Source organism: Notothenia coriiceps, unplaced genomic scaffold (assembly GCF_000735185.1).
Source record: "Notothenia coriiceps isolate Sejong01 unplaced genomic scaffold, NC01 NC01_scaffold00037244, whole genome shotgun sequence".
Classification (NCBI taxonomy): domain Eukaryota; kingdom Metazoa; phylum Chordata; class Actinopteri; order Perciformes; family Nototheniidae; genus Notothenia; species Notothenia coriiceps.
Window position 1 is genome coordinate 1,853,619 of NW_011369945.1, and position 22,134 is coordinate 1,875,752.

The 22,134-nt window shown below is 40.3% G+C and overlaps 4 protein-coding genes across 5 annotated transcripts in view; 2 read left to right on the plus strand and 2 right to left on the minus strand.

Moving 5' to 3' along the window:
- Nucleotides 1-2,608: 2,608 nt before the first annotated feature.
- Nucleotides 2,609-3,127, minus strand: LOC104964420 (pepsin-2-like). Its single transcript, XM_010793202.1, has 2 exons — nt 3,042-3,127; nt 2,609-2,795 (listed from the first exon to the last, which is right to left on the minus strand). Exons 1-2 carry the CDS (start codon nt 3,098-3,100, stop codon nt 2,624-2,626), a joined length of 231 nt encoding a protein of 76 aa, XP_010791504.1. The 5' UTR covers nt 3,101-3,127; the 3' UTR covers nt 2,609-2,623.
- A 1,680-nt stretch (nt 3,128-4,807) lies between these two features.
- prok1 (prokineticin 1) lies at nt 4,808-6,569 on the minus strand. The gene is made up of 3 exons (XM_010793203.1): nt 6,404-6,569; nt 5,321-5,446; nt 4,808-4,956 (listed from the first exon to the last, which is right to left on the minus strand). The coding sequence occupies exons 1-3, from the start codon at nt 6,476-6,478 to the stop codon at nt 4,837-4,839; spliced, it is 321 nt and encodes a 106-aa protein (XP_010791505.1). The 5' UTR covers nt 6,479-6,569; the 3' UTR covers nt 4,808-4,836.
- Nucleotides 6,570-8,978: 2,409 nt separating this feature from the next.
- lamtor5 (late endosomal/lysosomal adaptor, MAPK and MTOR activator 5) lies at nt 8,979-12,280 on the plus strand. The gene is made up of 4 exons (XM_010793204.1): nt 8,979-9,134; nt 9,225-9,286; nt 10,997-11,114; nt 11,907-12,280. The coding sequence occupies exons 1-4, from the start codon at nt 9,100-9,102 to the stop codon at nt 11,965-11,967; spliced, it is 276 nt and encodes a 91-aa protein (XP_010791506.1). The 5' UTR covers nt 8,979-9,099; the 3' UTR covers nt 11,968-12,280.
- Nucleotides 12,281-12,969: 689 nt separating this feature from the next.
- Nucleotides 12,970-22,134, plus strand: part of slc16a4 (solute carrier family 16 member 4) — a 32,763-nt gene continuing 23,598 nt past the window's right edge. Inside the window, exons 1-3 of one of the 2 annotated variants that reach the window (XM_010793205.1) lie at nt 12,970-13,321; nt 13,663-13,739; nt 18,048-18,184. The gene's annotated coding sequence lies outside the window, so the exon portion shown is untranslated. The remainder of the gene's footprint in view (nt 13,322-13,662; nt 13,740-18,047; nt 18,185-22,134) is intronic. The other variant, XM_010793206.1, reaches the window with a different exon arrangement.

The window sequence follows — 22,134 nt, forward strand, 5'->3', positions numbered from 1 at the left end:
CTCTGGTTAGGCAGTAAGTAATTTGCCATTTGGAGGTTTTGTGTTTCCAACCCTTCTCTCCCCAGCGTGCCTCTCCATTAGGTGGTGGTTCGTCCCCACTCTGCATTGAAAATCTCCCAAAGCAGGATTAACTTGTCCTTCTTGGGAACTTCAGATAGAGGTGTTGTGGTGTGTGTGTGTTGTGTGTGTGTGTGTGTGTTTGTGTGTGTGTGGTGTGGTGTGTGTGTGTGGTGTTGTTGTGTTTGTGGGGTGTGTGTGTGTGTGTGTGTGTGTTGTGTGTGTGCGTGTGTGTGTGTGGTGTTGTGTGTGTGTGGTGTGTGTGTGTGTGTTGTGTGTGTGTGTGTTGTGTGTGTGTGTGTGTGGTGTGTGTGTGTGTTGTGTGTGGTTGTGTGTGTGTGTGTGTGTGTGTGTGTGTTGTGTCTCGCTCTTTTAAGCGTCTAATGAAGGTAAAAAAAAACACAGCGAACGATGTTGTGTTAAAAGGGCCACAGCCCACTTCCTTCATGGGCGAACCTGTAACTTTCTTGTGTGCACGAGAACGTATCTCTTGCGCAATAGAAAGTATATCGTGATGAGCAAAACCATGTCACTTGGCCCAGGTGGTTTCCACAGAACGGACAAAATATGTTTAACGACCATAAACACACTCCTACCGTCCATAGGTACTGGCGGCCTATCAGCCAAAACAAACTTAAAGAGCATCTTGCAGGTTTTTTTTTTTACTACATTTATGCTTAACCTTGCCTGAAAATTACAATTAAAAATGTTAATGCAGGATTTGATATGTTTTACAAGACATAAGGGCAGGAATTCAGGGGAAAAAAGGAGCCGTTTTGAGCTCTGCTACTAAAAACTGCTTTTTTTTAACGTCATACGTCAAACGCGTCATATTACGTCACATGGGGGAGTTAACTTTCTCGGACTCGTTCTCTGCCCAATCCGCGCTATTAGTTTGTAGTTGGTTTGAGGTTGTGATTTAGTGAGCTGGTATTTTTTCGGTAATTTTACATTGCATTTCACCATTTGTAATCATGGTGAGCTTGTGTTTTTGCAGGTTGCACAAACTCAAGCCTGTCAGGACATCGAGTCCACAGTTTCCCTCACGGGAAAAGGACCGGAGCTAGCGTTCGTTCTTGGGTGCGTTGTGCATCCACCTCCCTGCACAAATACTCTCCACAGCTTTATCAAGAAACCGTATTACATCTCTCTCCCCCACTTCGCTGCTCTCTCTCTCTCTCTCCCCTCCGGTACAAGGCACCCGTAGTGTGGAGTTAGGTAACGCTGTGGTGGCTGTACTGCTCCAGCCGTCTCCTTTGTGTTTGTTTGTTTCCCCCTGTCTGTGTTGTTTGTGTGTGCGTGGTGGCTGTCACTCCTGGCTCCCGGCTCAACCTCCACTCACCTGCTGCAATCAGCTGTGCACCCTCCCCGACTACACACCTGCTTTCCATCAAGCCATTTACAACGGCATATCAACGGAGGCTCCACAACCTTTCTCAAGTATCAGCCGTATCTCGCGTCTCTCCTCCGGTACACAGCACCGTAGTGTAGAGTTGCATTAGGTAACGCGAGATACGGCTGATACTTGCGCATTAGTTTCTGTTATGGATCAGTATCAACATTCCTGCCAGTAACGTTACTATATTATCAATGCTACTTTAGTTATAGCCTGATATATGATTGCTAACTTTACAATGTTGTGATGTGACTGACGTTAGCTAACATGCTAACGCCGGTCACTCACCAAGACAGCTGCTCTGTTCTCCACTGGTTCTCCACACACCAAAGCTCCATTTCTCTCCGATGGCCGTTATTTTTTCTAATCCTTGGCTGCTCCTGGTCTCTTGCACGCCTAGCAGGCTCATAATTATAATCATATGCATTCGAATATATATTTTCAACCTCTTCTGTGTCAAAACTAGCATTGTGATCCATGTTTATTAATACGTTACACCGGCCGCTCTCCCCCTTTTGTCCCCCGTGTTACGTCACACGCGGGACGTCACACGCGGAGGCTTTTTTATGCGGAAGTGAAAATGTCTTACTAAAACGACGCCAGATGTCACTGTAGTGTATATTTCTGTATTTTTTTTTTTTAATTCTAGTGTATTCATCATTTTCCTACACATTTATTCACAGGTGTCTTTAACCTGGAAGTTGCACTTTAAGTTTGTGTCAATCACTTGCATGTCACTTCTGGTATTATGGGCATTCCCTTTCCGGTTTGATTCTCTAGTTTGTTAAAGTTTTTCTGCAAATTTTAAAGTGTTTTGGCAAATGTGAAAGTGTTTCGGGAAATGTTAAAATGTTTCGGCAAATGTTAAAGTGTTTCGACACTTTTAAATTTGTCTCTAGCTTTGCAAAAGTGTTTCGCATCTTGTTCATTTGTTTTTGTTGATGTTAAACCGTTTTTTATTTGGTCAAATTGTTTTGCTAATGTAACTTTGTTTTATAAAATGTAAATTTGTCTCAAACTTTGTTAAAGTGTTTCACACTTTGTAATTGTCGATTGCACCTCTCAGCCACCGTACAATAGTTATGTTGCTGCAACAGAAAAATAGGTTATTGATTTTAATGTTTTACTTAACATGAAATAGATGCTAAATGCTTGAAGAGGCTAACTACTTTATAAAGGTGGTCTCTGGTCTGGACTTACGTCAGCATCGTTGGTCATGGACTCAGTACCACTCTGGTAGAACTTGGCCATGGGGTTGTATGGATGCTCCTTTCTGAACTCCTCCCATATTCCTTTCTCCTGCAGGGCTTCCCTGGCAGTCTTTCCCTTGATCAGGGGAATCCTGTTTTCAGAAAGGTGAATAACAAAGGATCAGCAAGTTGTACAAATGTCGGGGACTTTTAACCCGGAGAAATACGAAAGTAAGCTCAGCTTTGAGCTTTGTGCAAGTTTGAAAGGTGTGATAGCTCAAAGCAAGATAGCCTGTGGATTTACCCTCAGGAATACTAGATGGAGAGATTGCCTTTCACATTTCAGCCTATTCATGTGTAAAATGTCAAAGAAATTCAACCAGCCAGGCAGGACTTACTTGTGGAAGCATTCAGCGAAAGCCACGAGGGCAGACAGGACTAGGAGCCACTTCATCATGTCACTTTATGGGTGGATTTAGAAAAGTGAAGTTCCAGTGGCAGAGTCCAGCCTTTATATACAGCAACTCAAGGTTGTGTTTCCAAATGCCCTTCATGATTTGATATCATGTATCAGCTGGAGATAAGAAACTGTTCCCTTTTATCAAAAAGCAAGTACCCCGTTAAACAAATTAACAATGGAAACTTTGCTCAACAAATTTACTGTAAGATCAAGTATGAGGCTGATAAGTGTTCTATGTCGTTTGTATATTGTTTAAATAATCACAACTATCAGGAAATATTATTCTGAAAACAGTGCTTTTTTGCTGTTTCTATTATATTACTGAAGAGTAATCCTTCATGGAAACTAACGTCACAGTGCTAAGGTTGCTGTGTCATTTAATTTCTCTTAATTCATGAAGTTGAAAAGTTAAGCACGTACTTTTCTTTAAAGGAAACTTGTCGGTTTGACTTCTATTATCACATCATTTGACTATATTAATGGCATAAGAAATGTATAGATACAGTGCACAATGAATGTTTTGACATCTAGATTGAGCGATTTGATATCCAGAGTTTCTGTTTGACATTGATAGGCCCTATGGACATTTTCCACGGGTTCAAAACGGTGAGCTAAGGTTATTTGGGCAGGGTTATCTGATAACAGTAACACACAAAATAAATATAGTACTATTAAAGTGGTAACAAAACATTGCAACCCAGAACATATTTTGACTTTAATTGCAAAGTTTGTTATGTATCATAGTTTCATAGTTTATTAATTCATTATTTTAAAACAAAATAAAAATGTATTCATATTTGCTTCCATAACATTGGGTTTCACAAATTGAGCTTTTGCCACAGCTCATAATATTGCTGATGATTTATTGTTTTGTAATGAAATCCATTAAAACAATGTAACCTTTTTATTGTCTTTAATAATAAGATATTTAAGTAATAATGTTTGATTACTTTTAATATAAATACTAGAGCTATTACTACTTTCAATAAATGACCATTATAACAAGAAGCCATTCATGTACAATAGAGGGCAAAGAATCCAATAACTTACACAAAGATACTAATGTAGAGCAAGAGTCTGTTTCTCATAACAGCAGATTGTTTTTCTCTTAATATAATAAACATTCAAACACTATAAAATAGCATTTTCTGAAATAGAAAACGTTCTTTAAGTGAGTGAAAAACCATTAACTGAGAAAACCTAAATATTATTTTGGAGCTGCTCTTTGCCAGCCAGTTAAGTGTCAAAGTCATGAGTTTGTTAATTGAGGTAGAGGACATTATGTATATGACCTTGTTCATAATCAGACTGCCATTAAAACCACTTGACATCCCATAACACACATTATGTCTTATCAGGAAACATAAACTTAAAACAGGGAAATAACTTGATATTATACTTTTATTGACAATACTATTTATACATTTCTCTTGATAAATTAACATAAAGTGAGCATGGAAACAGAAGAGCACATTTTTAAATTGTTCACAAATAACTTTTTTGGAATTAAAAAGTGTCCGATGTGGCTCTTATACTGTAAACACACTTTGACATTTTAGTTTCTGTGCTTGCTTTGTGGGTTTATAGAATCCAACTACTTATTATAGTGCATAAAGTACACAATGAAGAATACAGTCGGTAAAGTTTAAATATGTGCTTCTGATCCACAGCCGGTCTTCAATCTGAAGGCCGCTTCTGCTTTGCTCTCCTTCTTCCAAATGTCTCAACATCTGTTAAAAGTCCAGGTTTTTGAAGTCCTCAGTGCATCTGTACCTGCTTTCACCGTAGCTGGTGCACACCAAGTGGGGGAGACAGGGACAGGTGTGGTGTTGCCTTTTCCCTGGATAGGGCACCTGAGAGTGGAAAAAGGGGGGAGAGGGATAATCTGACATTTTCAATCCTTCAACAGTTGACAAGTGGAGCTGTCTTTAAACTGCTCTTTAAAGTCTGAATCAGAGATGGATGTGGTGTTAGCAGAACTAATTGTTGCCCTCTCCAGAGTGATGTATGGCTCTGATTGGCCGGTTCACTCTGGAGGAGATCAATAGCCTCTGCAGTTATCAGCAGCTTTTCTAAAGCTGCAGCCAACCTGCCTGGACCTTGATAAAATCAGAATTTCAACCAACGTAGAAAACAAAATTGAGCAACAGAGTATGGTTTGTTTGTGTCTCAGAAAGTGAGATGAAGGAAGATTAGTGACATCACAATTCTCCCCACCTTGTGGCTATAGGGGTGGCATTCATCCCCTTCCAGACCTCTTGGGACGCACACCCTCAGACCCCTCAGCCATAGACTGACGGCACAGCAAAGACCGAAGCCGCACTGAACGTCTCTGTCACAGGCCTGCAGCACAGAGAGAGAGAGAGGTGGTCGACGACAGAAATAAAATAAAAGACAGAAGCACAGTTATTGTTGAATGCCAGTGACTCAGTTTTATCTGTGTTGGAGATACCCTTTTTAGTTTGAATCTATTTTTATTTGTATTTATTGTTATAGAGATGTCCTCTCATAATCATACAGTGCACGTCATTCTAACAATCGCAGCCATCTTCCTAATTCATTTACAAAAGAATATCAATCAGTGGACTGAGATAATTTCATCTCGTTGTTCCATTGGACATGAAGCGGAGGAGGATGTGGTCTCCTGTCAGTAATGTATAATCACATTTATACAAATTATCTAGAAAAGGGTACTCTGTTGTTTGCATATTTATTGTCTGAATATTAAAATATCAAACAACAAAATTCAAAGTCAAGGGATTGTATTAAAAACGGATTGCAAGTACAGCACACATCCAGGTATAGAAACAAATTAGATAATAAGTTAAGTAATTTATCAAGCAACATTACCAAACGTCTGCTGGCTCCTGCTTCTCAAATTCTCTGTTTTAAATTGTTTGTAAATGATTTTTGGATAGAAAAAAACCAAAAAGGAAATAATTTCTTTTAGAAAATGTGTGGTGGTTCATTTGGAATTGTTTACATTTCACAGACTAAACAATTCATTTACTAATAAAAAGATACACATTGACAGATTAAGCAATAATGACAATGTTTAGTTGAAGCCCTAGAAAACAAGTCATTTAAAATAGAACATAAAATGGCAGTGTCTCAAAGTAATTTCAAGAAACAGAAGATATTAATGAACTAAAATGTTGTATTTATTGAAACAAATAAGTAATTAAGGAGATATTTAAAGTTGTTATACACTCTCTTAAAACAGATTATACATTATATTTATAAACAGATATAATACCAGGAATTAGCAGTGTGCAGCAGAGCCAGAAAGCTGTCACTCACCCCTGTGATGACGGCTCCTCTGGACCAGCTCAGGGACACCAGGAGGAAGGACAGCAGCACCGCTCTGAAGCCCATGACAGCAACAGGAGAACTGGACTCTCTCAACACCCTCAACAACAGCTGTAAACGGTCTGTCCGGCACCTCACAGTGGATCCCCGTCTTTACAGTCAGTCATGAAGGTTTCAAGAACTCCTCAGAGGGGGGAGCCACTCTCTCTCCCTCTCTTTATCCACCTCCGACCCCCACCCAACCCTCCCTCCCTCCCTCGCCATGTCTGAGATCTCCCAAAGTGCTCACTGCCAGTCTCCTCAGAAGCTTTGTCATCTTATTCATCTGCATGACGGCCTATTTAGGCTCACAGGATTGCTCCCTGCTTGTAAATCTTTGCCTGTTGCATCAGATCTGACCATAGATTTGCTCAAAGCAGAGGCTGACAGAGTTTCCATTACTCAAGTGCATCAAGGCAACACAAAAATATTGAAAACTATTCAAGAAGTGATGACATTCATATGAACTAAAATGAATCTGACGCCTCTTTGTGAGAAAAAGGGCACAGGTGTCATGACATTCAGAGTTATTGGTCAGTCTGAAGAAGCCAGGACAAGACAAATCACCATCAAAACCATATAACGAGTTTACTGAAATGACCAAAGGCTGTCTTATGAACTGGGCTTGATGGGAGAATTATATGGGATATTCCTAATAATATTATGGTGTACATGTGCTGTTATGCCAAGTATTGTGACAGCTGCTATTAACTTTGTGAATGTATCTACAATAGGTAAAAAATGCCTATAAGGCCTCAAAGGTTAAACATGTATCTGTTTTATGTCACAATCTTCTCTGCAATTAAGGTAATACATATGATTTTAAATTGGCTATTTATTTGGCAATTAATATTTGAAAAGAGAAATCTCTGTTCAGATTTGGTATTTTTGAGGTATAATTCAGTTTAGTTTGCTTCCATTTCTAAAATGATGCCTTTTTTTAAAGAAATATTTACATTGACTTATTTGAAAACAACATTGAAAGTGAGAGCAAATGTGTCGATACGAATTGACATTGCTTATGAACCATATTGTCACTTGAAGGATAACAGAATATAAATAAGTCTTATTTTGTGCTAAATAACATAAATAATAGCAAAATCCCGTAATCATGTTATTACACAATGACAGGGTGATGATACACTGACTCTGATTCAGATCTATTCTGGGTTCATTTGGAGATTTACTGTTGTCGTAAAGTGGCCAATAGGTATATCATGATGGGGTCTAGTGTTGATACCAACCTCCCATCATACAAGATTAATGATTTTTTATATGAATATATTTTATGGACATTAATGCAGGTGTCATAAACAAGAGAAGAAGATGTCATGTTTTTGGACTCTGTAAATATTTAGCATGCCGTGCATACTCTTATACTAGTGTTTGCCTATGTGCGTATTAGGAAAGTGATGGGCTGCAGGTTGGCAATGGCTCTGATTTAGGAGGTGAGGAGAGAAATGAGAGAGCAAAGAAGATACGAAAAGATAGAAGAATTAGAGGAGAGGAGGGAAAGCATGCCCAGAGCTTAGTCCGCAGTACATTACCCTGCCTCTGCGCAGGTGATGGATTCCTCCAATGCAGCGGACACATAATTACATTCACCCATTTCTGCCCTGTCAGCAGGAGCACTAGAGCCTCGCCATCTTTAGACAGGCAGCAGAAATCATGCAGGAGTTGAGCTCATGAGGCAGCCTTGAGCTAAATTTGGAAGAAAACACAGAATCCATCAACAAAAGGCTGCAAGAAACAAGGGGCCTTCATAAAAGTCATACTATTAAGGCTATATTTTATGTTCAATAAAGTGTAGGCATTGGCAAAGTTCACATTATATTGCTAAAGTTTATCAAACTAAAGTTTGCACCACAATATGATGAATTTGTTGCATGTTCTTTTTTTTATGATTTAAATTCTGTGTAGAAGTCGGAGTTGAACTTCATGGTTCTCCAAAACAGTGTTATATGAATAAGGCACATGTGACACTGGAGCTATTTTTGGCAACTTCAGCTTTACTGTGAGAGTCATCTGATCGTGACTGCCTCTATGCAATACTTGAGAACCAAGTGGGAAGTGGATTATCAATAAGGGGGGGATAACTCAAGTAATCTAATCTCATGCAACTCTGAATATCCAAATATCTTTCCCACAGGGGCATGGATGAAGAGAGGATCACATCGATGGTGAAATATAGAGAGAAAAGTGTTTCATTTCCCAACTAATCCAGTTTAGAAGATGATTTAAGTGTATGAGGACCTAGCCACATACAAAATCCAGAGCATATACATCTACAGTAGGCAATATTAAAATGATATATCAAATGCTAACATTAGCCTAGAATATGAAATCCCTTTACAGGACATTTAAACACTACCCTTTAAATATTTGTTGACATTAAACGACCTATCTATCTGTATTCAATTGCACAAAAGTACACATCGTACACTACATGTCAACAGGTTATTTCTTAACGTCAAGTGTTTTGTTCTGTTATTATTTTAGCGCGCTTCGTGAAGTTTGGACCTCACAGGGACCGCTTTGTGCACGTGACGGTCAGCTGCTCTACCCGGAAGCTTTGAGGAAGCAGACAACCAAAACAACACATTTAAAACACAAAACGTGACTTTGTTGGTAATCTAAGCTTGTTAACAATGGAGTCGACCCTCGAGCAGCATCTTGATGATACGTAAGTTCATTTCAGACTGTGTTTGAGTTTGTATTTTAACTGTTGGGACGTTGAAGACGATTAAAAGCCTCTGTTTGTCTGTGTTTTCAGGATGAAAAACCCAGCAGTGGTCGGTGTGCTCTGCACGGATCACCAGGGACACAACTTGGGCTGTAAGAAAACCCCACGTTTTATTTGAGATTTATTTAAAAAAATGTCGCCTAAACGTTTTCACAACACACTCGCCTTTTTTCAAGGGAAGATTCAAACAGAGGTGATCAGTTGTTTTTAAAAGAAAGGACTCCTCACAAAATGGAGACGATAGCCTTATGGATGTCCCTCGGAATAAAAAATACGGACAAAAAAAAAAAGAAGACTCTCCCTCATTTGAAAAACACATAGGCCTACGTGTGATACTCCCCATATTTTCACTTTGAGACTGCAATTATAACAAGGAAACACAAAACAAACCAGGCCAAATTACCGCAAAGCCTAGACTTCACCTTACCATCATGCTTAATAACGTCAAGCCAAGTCCGTAAATCGTCACAACGGAGCTCAAGGATGGACAAACGTGGGGAGTCTGACTTGTAACTCAAAAGAAGAGTAGAAAAATGTAACAAAAGCAAGGGGAGCTAAATGCTGCCTGCCAGCATTTACATATTAAACTTTATAACAGCTGTCTTTTGTATTTTTGGGGGATCCACATAGTCAGCATGTTGATGAACACATCTGAAAGTCATGTGTAATCAAGAGTGTAGTCCATTTCTATCACAGAAGAATAAGGGTCTAAACTGTTTGTAGATAAAGCTTAGAATTTGAGAATTGTACAGTGTTTTTTAAAATGATTATTCTAATTTAATGGCTTTGCAAATGCACCTGATAAAAACTGTACGTAAACAATTTTTAACTCCCTTAAAATCACCTCAAGCACACATTGATCAATGGAAAAATATTCTAAACATGTCCTATATAAACACTTGTCTTGTTGTTCCAACCTCAGTCGTAATCAAGGTCAATTAAAAAAAACTGCTTTTGAATGGGAATTAATTGTGGAAAATATGTCCTAAATAACATGGTTGAGCAATTGTTTTGTGACCTTGCTTCTACAAAACGTGAGGTTATTTGTGAGTATCATGAACAAAAAGTTACATTTGTAACTAGGGCTGAACGATATATCGTGTCGTGACGATAATCGCGATATGCGCATGCGCGATATTCACATTGCGTGGACGTGCGTTTTATTTTTTTAAATTTTTTTTTAGGACTTGCGATATTAAGTAGGCAAATTAACTCAAACACGTCATGTTACAATTCTTTTGCTGCTTGCTACAAAACGAAAACCTGTGCGGGTCTCATTTCAGGGGTACTTGAGTGAGTGACATGCAGGCTCTGTTAGCAAACTACCAATCACAATCAAATCTCCAAAGCAAACGGACCCAGTGATTAAAGGTAAAAACACTGAATAAAGTAGTTTCATGTGTTTCTCCAAGGCAGTTCGGCGCTGCTAACCGAGCTAGCTCAGCTTGTTGCTCTGATAACTTAAGATCCAGACGTCCGTGACTAAAATCCTTCATCCGGTTAAATATAGTTAGGAAAATACCAATTGTATATCATTAAAGTTCAAGAAAGGATGGTTTTCGGAAAAAAAACCCGGTCTTTTCTTCAATTCCTGTATGTTTTCATATCGCAATATATATATCGCAGGGGGGGGGAAATAGCAATGTCAGTTTTTTCCAATATCGTGCAGCCCTATTTGTAACACATCTGTAAGTTGCAAATATGATGAAGTTTCAGTTACCTCAGGATCATTGTTAATCAATGCCTCTTTTGACGTTTCTTAATTTCTCTACATTAACTCTTTTTATGTCACACATTAACAGGCCGCGGCTCCCTGTCTGATGAACATGGCGGTGTTGTGTCAGTTTTGGCCAAACAAGCTGCAGCTCTCTCCAAAGATCCAACAGACAGCCCCACTGTGTGCCTGGAGTCTGAGTCAGGGTGAGCGCTCACACAACATGTTATCTAGCTCACTGAATTTAAGGGATCTGCCTTTGAAATAGATCCAAGACTCAATCAAAGACTGTCAAATAAAGGAGTGGCTATTATTTGTACATTAAACTGTGCTCCAAGTCTTAGTAAAGGAGTTTTTTCATTTGCAAGTCTATGCTGCCACCTTCTGGACTTTCTAAAATGTATTCTTGTTCAAGCTTAGCAGTGACTAATTTAAACTCATACTGATAAGTATTATAAAGATGTCATATTGAATGTTATAGTGACAGTCAAGGAACCCTCTGCTTTATCTTGACTTGTAGGCTGCTTTCTAACTATGGTAGGATTATAGTACTTGTCAACAAGGTGTAAAACAATGACTTGATGACCTGACAGATATCAGGTGTCAAAACAAAATGTGACAGGCCATTAGTTCTCATGTTTCAACTGCCGGTTGTAAGTAGGGTTTAAAGGCCAACGTTCAATATTTGTAGATGTGTATTATTTTTTTAAATAGTACAATTATGCTAAATGAAAACGTTATTCATCTCAGGTTTGGACTATAGGTGAAGCCTATGATACTAAAATAAATTGTGATAGTCATTATATCACACACAATATTAAGGAATGCTTTTGTAATTTGATTACATTTGAATTTGAGTTAGTCAAACTACCGTACAGTAGAGGTTAATGACAGACAGGTAGATATGATCAATCAGTCAAAAAGTCAATACTACAATTATTTTGTTCCATCATGTAAACGTTTGTCTAATAAATTACATTTCTTTGCTTGTTTTGTAGAAACATTCTGGTGAGGAGTCATGGGACCATCACAATAGCCGTTCACAAGATAGCATCTTGAAGACAACACGACTCACTGAAGAGTTTTTTGTAAAGAAATGTACACAGGCACATAAGTATAATCACACAGTCTTTATGAACTGTGGGAGAGATATAGAGTTTCTTTGCCTTTCTGTTTCGGGTACACTCAGATCCTAGATTAAAGCAATGATGTGTATCTGTTAGTTATTCTAATGTATTGGTTTCATTTACAGATTAAACCTTGTATCATGATATTTACAGCCATGTTATGCTTTGACTGTTTTTGTTAACATCCATAATGATCGATCCAATGCATGCACAGAAAAACAAACCTTAATAAAAGTTTAACTTGACTCCGTGTTGCCCTCTTCCTGGTAAAGTGTTCATTATGTTCTCCTTTGCTCAGTGTTTCGTGGTTAACTGAGTAATTTTCTTTGGCAGCTGCATGAACTTCATCTCCAATTTTAGTATTTCAAATTCCTGCTACCTATTACTTCTACTCTTCTACTATTCAGAGGCAAATATTATTCTTAAATAATATAAAATGTATGTTGGTTAATATAAAGTGTATTGATCCTTTGGTGAAATGTATAAGCTCCTCCGCAGTATTAATTATTTTTTTTAAAGAAGAAAAAAACACTCCTCATTTACCAGCTGCATTATTAGAGTCATAAACACACTAATGCTCTGTTTCACTGTCACATTTTGGATGCAGTCCAAATACTTGTTCTACCTCTGTTCATCCCAGAAATGAAAAGAAAATGTTCAGAGGTTGCAGTCAGGAATAACAACTGCCAAGAATGCATTGATCACAGGAGCAGGTGGGAGTTGCTTGACTTAACGCATCGGACACATTTGACTCATCTTCTGGTAAAGGTGTCCCAACTTTACAAAATGGCTTTAATTGGTGTCAGAAAACCCATGTGTCCTGCGGTCCACTGCACAATGGTGCCAATCTGCAGTGGGGACTGACAGTGCAGTGCATCTTGGTGGCGCATGTGCCCGGACCCGAGTAAAGTCTGCGGTGGCTCTGATGTTTTGACCGCAGAGCTTTTTTTTTTTTCCTCCCTGTGATGAGGCTTACTGCTACGCCTCAGTCACGTGGCTCCTCCTGGCTTCGCCTTCTGCGGCTCCTCAGCAGAGCCAGCGCTGTTGAGCCTGAGATGTGAGATGCAACTCAGAGGGACACGCTCATAGAGGCAAAGTTGTGGCACGGTCATCCCCGGACTAAAAGGTCCCGCAGCAATATCTCTCTGCCAAAAAGTACTTCACCGGTGACGCGCACGCCTTTCTAGGACGCACAAACCCGGAGCGAGAAAACCACAAATTACGCGTGAAATTAAACTAATTGAACATTGCGGCAGAAGCTCTTCGAGGACTGAAGGATATTTCAGGTATGGACTTATTTGCATATTTAAGTCAACACATTAATAGTTTTGAATATAGCCTAGATTGACCGAAAAACGTTTTTATTCTCAATATATTGTAATTAATTGTCTTAATTGGTGAAATAGTTTTGTCCCACCAAACCTTTTCCCGTGAGGAATCTAGCTTACATTACTCTACAAACTGTTATTCTCGGTGTCCCCCATAGTTGTTTTGATTTGAAAACTTTTCACCCACATTGACAGTGAGGTTTTAGCCACTTTTTATCAATTGGCCCCCGGTCCGATGACGCCCTCAGTGTGCATGAAGTTTCTCATCTGATTGAAACACTCTATTCTTGCCTCTTCAGCAGTGTTGGTTTGGGAGAGGGCCACAATGCAACAGGCCTGCAAAGTGACGATAACAACCAGCTCACAGCTACACACGGTAAGACCTCTCTTATTTCTCCCCACAATAATACGGGTTTGTGTATGCCTCCGAGACTAAGTCAAAAGCCCTCAGCTGAAAACCCTGCATTTACTACATAATCTCATCATTCCTCACAACTCAATGCAGAAGCTAAGATGGCCTCGTAGTTGGAGACAACAGGGGTTGAGTGTGGGTTTATCTTGAGGGATAAAACACTCTACCAAACATCAATAAATCAAATAAATTCCTTGAGTTTTAGTAACAACATCTCAACAAAGTCATGAGTAAATACACCTGCATTAGAGAAATTCAGCTGAGAAAGGACTTTTGAGTAAGACAATTGTGTTTGAAAAATGCATGCAGGTAACAAATAGGAAATGGTGTTCTGTATATAATGGGTCTATTACAGTCAACAGACTAGAAGTATTCTTAGATGACACCTTACACAATTTCCTACTGAATATTTTTGCACATTTGGAGAGAATAAGGATCAATATTTGACAGCATTTTTGTACTATTTGCCTAACAATCAGATAAAGGCCTATTTGAGGCTCAGCTCTGTCGATCTTAATATTGGCTGATTTACTTAAAGTGGACCTATCATGCTATATTTGAATAATATAGTGTAGGACCATACCTATATAAGGCGTATTTATACTTTTTATTTTTCGAAATACCTAACAGATCATGCATTTCAGCCATTCCTCATTTCGCTCAACTTAAAGGTGACCTATCATGCAAAATGCACTTTTGTACGTCTTTTACACATGAATATGTATCCCCGGGGTTCCGGGGAACTCACCAAGTGTCAGAAAAAACAACCCTCTCTATTTTCCTCCATACCCAAATCTCTTAAAAAGGGGCTGCAGCGGATCTGATACAGATCATGCATTTTAGCCATTCCTCATTTCGCTCAATTTAACACTGTCTTTGCATGGGCTGATTCTGTGAGAACAGCACCATCTACAGGCATGGCATATGTACTACAGCGTCTCCAGCGCTTTCGAGCGGCAATGTCCGTGGCTGTCTCCTCCTGATTGGTGGAGTTGGCCCAATAGCCGTAGCGCCACTTCTGTGACGTCATAGAAGTGTTCAAATCTGGATCAGTCTGTATCAGATCCGTTGTAGCCCCTCTTTAAGAGATTTGGGTATGGGGGAAAATAGAGAGGGTTGTGTTTTCTGACACTTGGTGAGTTCCCTTGAACCCCGGGGACACATATTCATGTGCAAAAGACGTACAAAAAGGGCATTTTGCATGATAGGTCACCTTTATGGTTATTCTGGCCAAGGCATGTCTGTCTTGATATCCAGTGTTAATTAAAGGATTCCGTTAGTTGTTCATCCGGTTTAAACGTAACAAACATTTATTCAAACAGCTCCTGCAGGTTTGCAGTTTTTTTAAGGCGGTCTTACTATTGGCTGGTTTGCTTAAGGTTATTGTGGCCAAGGCATGTCTGTTTTGATATTAGTGTTAAAGCATTCCGTTTGTTGTTCATCCGGTTTAAACGTAACAAACATTTATTCAAACAGCTCCTGCAGGTTTGCAGTTTTTTTAAGGCATGCTGTAAAGTAAAGTATTAACAGAAATCTTTACAGGACTTGAGATGCAAACTGTTTAACATCTTAAACCTGTTAAATGTTATGTTATGTCCTGCAGATGTGGACATGCGGACACATGGCCCCTGTGCAAGCGGGGGCTGAGTAGCAAAGAATAGCTTCTAAGGCTCTGGGTAAAAAAGGTACCCGGCCGGAGCCTGAGGAGCTATTACAACTTGGATCCACTCATTTGTTGATCCTGCAATGATCCACGTTAAAAAAAGAAGAATCCAAAAGACCCGCCACCCCCTCTCACAAAAGTACTTTTACCACCTTTGTGAAGCCATTATAATGCAGACTATGTTATTATCAGTATTGATCGTAAACATCACAACAATGGGTAGGTTAGGTTGATTGCAATTCAGTACAGACATTTGCGGTCCCTGGGCCCAGGGGTGGAGTGCACCAGCTGGGCGTAAAAAAGTAGGTCTTAACTCTAGGGCTGTACCCGAATTTTCGTTCGTTGGCCAACTATTCGGGTTTCAATTTCATTATTCGGATATTCGTTTTTTTATTTTTTTTTATTATTGGGTCTATAGAGTGGTACTTAGACACGTAGTACGTGCACGGCCAAACAACACAACTAGATAATTTGTCTTTCTATACCTATAGTGTTCTCACACGTTTACATAATCAAAGGATAGGTACACCTTATACTAAATTCACCCCCCCCCTGGAATTGGATTTGAGATCCCTCCAGGCCCGTACGAGAGGGCCCTTCTAACAAAAAAATATAACACTTCAATTTTTCGTAGTTGACACGTGCAACTCTCGTTGGTACTTCTCTAGATACCTATGTATAAGTTGTGGGTACTACTTGTCTTGACCTTCGTCTAAATAAAAAGAAATACTTATAATGTTAGTGAGTGGAAAGTTTGACATAATTGACATATGTGAGCATCAGGTTGCGTGTTATAATACTGTGACTCGACAGCTTTTATATTGTGACACGTCTGACGTTTAAGATGACGTTGTAAGACGACGTCGTCTTAAGTGATACTATATTGTGATTGTAAGGACTGTATATCTAGAGTTATAGTAGAAAATACCACATGTACGGAAAATTTATTGTAAAAACCTTTCCGGGTACGCGGATCGGGGAGAATGTCCGGTTTCAGTGACCAGTTAGCAAGAATTCAGGTCGGTTGGACCGAAGTTAACGTCGTACCGTTCTTGACCGTTTCGGAATACCCCCCTGTCCCCACGCTCGGATTCTTCCTTGTCAACCAGGACCGTGGTCCCCTCCTTGTTGACTAAATCATACTTATTCACGATTTTTACATGGACGTAAATAATTTACAGTCGATCTTACCTCATTTAATTTTGAGACTTTAAAAACACTTCCATAAATTATTCATGAATTTCATTCATCACCATTAAAACCTCTTGGTCGAACTCACGTTGGATCTTAAACTTTTTATGTGTTGGCCTTTTTAACGGTGAAGGAACTGTCTCCGGGGCAGGGAGGTTTGTGTGTGTTTACGGTGTACTGGTTACTCCCGTGCTCATTCAAACCCGTGTCTAACCTTCCGACTGGTCCCGGTCCATCCTGGTAGGTCAATAAAATCGGCCCGGCGAATTTTATAACCAACACGAAAAATATCGCGATTGCCGGAAGTTGTCTACTGTAAAGAAATACCTAAAAAACAGTTCGTAAATTCTTAAGTACAACGATAGCCCTACCAATTCTACGTATCGTACCTTATATGTTTCTTCCTTTAGAGCTAGGCCAAAGAGGTTGAATGGATGCGGATGGAAATTACAGTCGTTTTGTAAAATTATATTAAATGTTACCTGTTTCGAATCGATTTCGTCAGATTAAGTGGTGAGTACCTGGTGTGGGTGCGAAAAGAAAACTTTTTTTGACCCACTGTATTGACAGCGAGAGAGGAGGAACAGAAAGAGAGGAAAGAAAAGGAAAAAACTTTCGACTGAAACAGCAACTTTGTTACCGTGTGTGCATTCATATCGTAGGGGAGTATTTATTTGTTCTGTCTTTGTATACATGTATGTGTGTACATGTACCTGGGTATGTGCACACACGTATGTGTATATGTGGGTACACAAATGTGAGTATATGGGTACAAGTATTACTGTTACTATTATTTTTTCCCTTATCTATACATTTTCTTTTAATATTATCTTCTACATTACTTTACTTTTACCTATACATGTATCTATTTTATTTAGTTAGTTAATTTACTAGCTAGGACCGGGAGGGGGGGAAAGGGGGAAAATAAATAAAAATATTGACTGTATAAATGTAAACTCATTGTGCCTGACTCAATAAAAAAAATATTTAAAAAAGAGATATCTGGATTAAGAGGTTGCTTTTTCTTTGCACAGCATGAAATGAATGGGCTGTGATTTTAGTTTTTTTAAGCAGAGGTCAATAATTTGTACGGCCCTGTGAGGATATTGTAAAAATTGAAATGGCCCTGAACTACAGGGACAAGATCTGGCCGACTTGTCTGATCCTGGATCACAAAAAATGGGATTTCAAAATCTGATCGGATCTGATTGAGATTAAAAGTTTTGAACTCCTGGGCCCAAGATTAATTTTGATCCTGTAAAATATTTCAACATCTATATTATACAATAGATAGGTACTAATTGTTAGGATAGTGCTAGTTATTGTGTCTCTGATTTCAGGTTTCAGGAAGATGAGCGTGCACCCGCATCAATTCTAATTCATGTTTTTGTGTCATTTGACTTCACTTCTTTTTTCAGGTGTAAAGCTAATCTTGATGCAGCCATAGTAACAAGTGCCCTTTCGACCAACCAGAATGACACTTGGAGAATAGGCTTCTTGAGGTTTTTCTTCAGCTCCAGAGCCTTCAGGCATCCCACCAAATCAGCATTCAAAGGTAACTGCACAAGCCCGTTTAGAGAGAAAAAGCTCTTATCAGAAATCAGTTTTTTTTTTTTGGTAAATATTCTTCAAATGGCGCAGGAAGCTTAGTGACGTTAGGAGTCACAAAAAATAGCAAATGGTGAAAAAAAAATTAAACACACTGAACTTTGTATATAGTTGTAAGTCTGAAATGGATTTTGGATAATAGCAGACTTTGAACTCTGTATGATGTGTCCCCTCCAGCATCCAGACTTGCTGGCGATTCTGGACAAAATTAGATCAATTTGTTTCCAGTGTAAAAGACAGGGGGGGAAATCAACAAGCTGTGCAAAAATGCAGTCTAAAGTTCAGCTAAAGCATGAGTAAGTCAAAAGCAAGTGGTTATCCTCCAAAGGTGCACAATGGTTGCGGTTGAATATAATTTAACAATATATCCGTAAAGAAAAGCTCTTTATTTTTCTTTTGATGAAGAAGTACTCTTTTGTTCTAATATAACTGCTATCACTGCATAATCTACGCTGCTGTTTTTGGCACAAATTGGCCACTCCTAGTTGTCTCAAAAAAACCTAAACCAGGCCGCCAATAGCTTCTCGCATGCATGAAGGGGCTGTTATTAGCCCCGTCAATGGCTATCATGATGCCTGATAAGACAAGGATATTTTGTGTGATCCTATGATTCTTCATGTGATATTGTTTTGCTGTGCAAGGTAAGTATAGTAAGATGAACTTTAGAAGATCACCACTTGAGTTTTTGTATGGACAATGCATAATAAACTAATATTATATATATTTATTATATAATCATTATATGATTGATCATTGTGAGCCTCTCCGCTCACACAGGGTTCAAATCAGGACGGAAAGAGCAGGTTGGTGAAACACAGGCGTTTATTAACTCCAAACAATAATATGCGCGGGTCTCAAACGTTGCCCGGGTGGGAAACTTCACAGGTCCTTTGGCGACCTTCCAGGATCCCGCCTACTGCATAACAGACCAGAACCAGGTTACGACATGCTTTTCTTCCTGCACTGATTACCTGATTCCGATCAGCTGTCTGGCCTCCGGCCCTTCACTCCAGCAGCCAGCGCCCAAACCACACCCCGCTGCCACATACCCCCACCGCCCGACTCAGGCCGGGATCCCGCCGGCCGCAAGCTGACTCTNCAAATGGCATCAGTAACAGATGTGATATGAATTTCTATAAAGTTGTCTCACATTCTTGGTCATATTTTATATACAGTATCTAATGAGTATAACATGTCCAGTAAGTATAAAGTGTTTCCTAATGAACTGTATATTCAACCACTATGGTATAGTGTATGGTACTATGGCATGGTATCCTAGCTTAATCTGTTATCTGTAAACGTTCCCTAAATCTACTAATTTAGGGATAATCCACTGACATCCTTTAATACACATGTTAATTTGAATCNGTGGAGGACAGAGGAGGCTCTTAAAGAAGAAGTTACAGGTCTGTGAGAGCCAGAAATCTTGTTTGTTTGTAGGTGACCAAATACTTAATTTCCACCATAATTTGCAAATAAATTCTTTAAAAATCAGATGTTTTCTGACACTTGGTGAGTTCCCTGGAACACCGGGGACACATATTCATGTATAAAAGGCGTATAAAAGTGCGTTTTGCATGATAGGTCACCTTTAAGTTAAATGACATTGATTGACAACCATAAAAAAGGCAATCTGTATTCGACTCAATGCCCAACAACACTAGCTCTTCTTCAGAGGCCTGTACTACGAAGCTGGTTCAACCCAGCGCCATATAGATAGAAGAGTTACGACAGCGGAAGTCCAAAAACGGTTATCGTCACATGGTTCATGTAGACGAGGATCGTTCCCCGGAAGTTCATGGCGGGCAATGTGAATGCATTGATAACAGGAGATAGAACTACGATTTTTGGTAATTATTAGTGAATAAAGGTTTTGATTTGCAATATTTATACAACAAATCGACATATCGATTTGTTGTATAAATATTGCAAATCAAAACCTTTATTCACTAATAATTACCAAAAATCGTAGTTCTATCTCCTGTTATCAATGCATTCACATTGCCCNAAGGCGCCGGCGTTCGAACTGAGAGGGGGGGGGGAGGCGACTCGTTCTTCTCTCTTAGTTGGGCGCCTGTAGGCGCAATGGGCCGGACACCTAGTGGAAACTTCAACTTTCCGACATTGCGGTCCTATGTGGGCCACTAGGCTCGCCAACCGGAGGAAGTACGCCACCTCGGTGACCTCGCCCCGTACCCAGGTGGTACGTCCCACTTTCCCCGGGGTCCTGCCATCATGGCTGTCCCGCGCTGGCGGGGGCATGACCGCCTCCCGTGCCCGGTGAGGAAAAGGGTGGCATGACATCAAGTGGAGGGAGACCCGCTCGAATGTCCGATTACAGTCATGCCCCGAGCCTGGGGGAATGCACGACCCTGTTTTGCCGGGGTGGGTGCGAAAGCCTCCGCAGCCAGACGGTTAGTGTTTTCCCTCTCTCTGTCAGTCCTCTTATGTCTTCGCCCGAATGGTGTCGCCGAAAAATTGGAGAGTTCTCGGTCGACTGTGGCGAGGCAGTGACCGGCTAGACTGTCGTGGGAAACCCAAGTCCAGCCAGTCCCCTGACCAGTCCGAGGCTTTCCGCCCTACTTGGCGGACATCCATCGCCCGGTCCGGGGTAAGCTTGAGGACCTGGAGAAAATAGCCAGCACCCGCGGTCTGGTCCGACTTTACCGCCAACAAAAGAATAGACACACCCGGCGTGGACACGGGCGGCGGGTTCCACCATGGGTCTAATGGCATGGGAGGGAGGGCAAGGTTGGCGTGTGAAGAAGCCCAACCGGCACCGGGCGGACGCGAGTCCCTGAGCTCGTGGCGGGGGGACCGACGTAACGACGAGGGTACAAGTGACACTTACTACTGGTAGTAGGTTCATTCGTTCGTCCGGGAAGGGAAAATGCATTGATGATTGTGGCAGCGGGGTGTGGTTAGGGCGCTGGCTACTGGAGTGAAGGGAGTGGCTCGGCCGGAGGCCAGACAGCTGATCGGAATCAGGTAATCAGTGCCGGAAGAAAAGCATGTCGTAACCTGGTTCTGTTCTGTTATGCAGTAGGCGGGATCCTGGAAGGTCGCCAAAGGACCTGTGAAGTTTCCCACCCGGGCAACGTTTGAGACCCGCGCATATTGTTGTTTGGAGATAATAAACGCCTGTGGTCAACCAACCTGCTCTTTCCGTCCCTATTTTGAACCCTGTGTGAGCGGAGAGGCTCACAGTGTGGTTTCCTTTTTTCTGAAAAAGTGCAAATGCAGTGTTTGTATATAATAACCTCACATATTTTTTTGCTGTTGGTCGTGAAATTGCTCCTTCTGACTTGAGCCAGCCATTTTTTCCTCCGCTCTGTGTCAGTGGGGAAGCCGTACATTCGTACTCCTTTCTCGGAGCGATTTGAGCATCCCCAGGCAGCACAGCAAACCATGGTGGCGACTAGGAGGCAGCACAGCAAACCAGGACAACACGGAGGAAAAGGCACAGACAAACTGCATGATATGCTATTCAATGTTTATTGAATTCCATGTATTTGCAATGGATGTTCCTAAAACAACACATTTAACAGTCATCATCATCATGCTGCTGCTGCTGCTAGTCCTTTGATAGTCACCTGTCGGTCTCCTGTCCTTTCTGAAAGCCATAAAGATGACATTAGTCATTTAGATAACTTGTGTCCTCAATTACCATGGGATTACTGAAACTACCATGAATTTAAGAAAATGGTAGAAATTAATCTAATCTGAATTTTGAAGCATTCCTTTAGATCCCCTCCCTCTAAATATATCAATAAACATTAGAAAGTGATGCTCCTGACTACCATACAAGTTTAAGAAGATAATATTGGTTTTAAAGAATTGAAAGCTATAAATAAACAGCAACAGGCTCTTTAACCAAGGCACTGTTAGCCTAACATG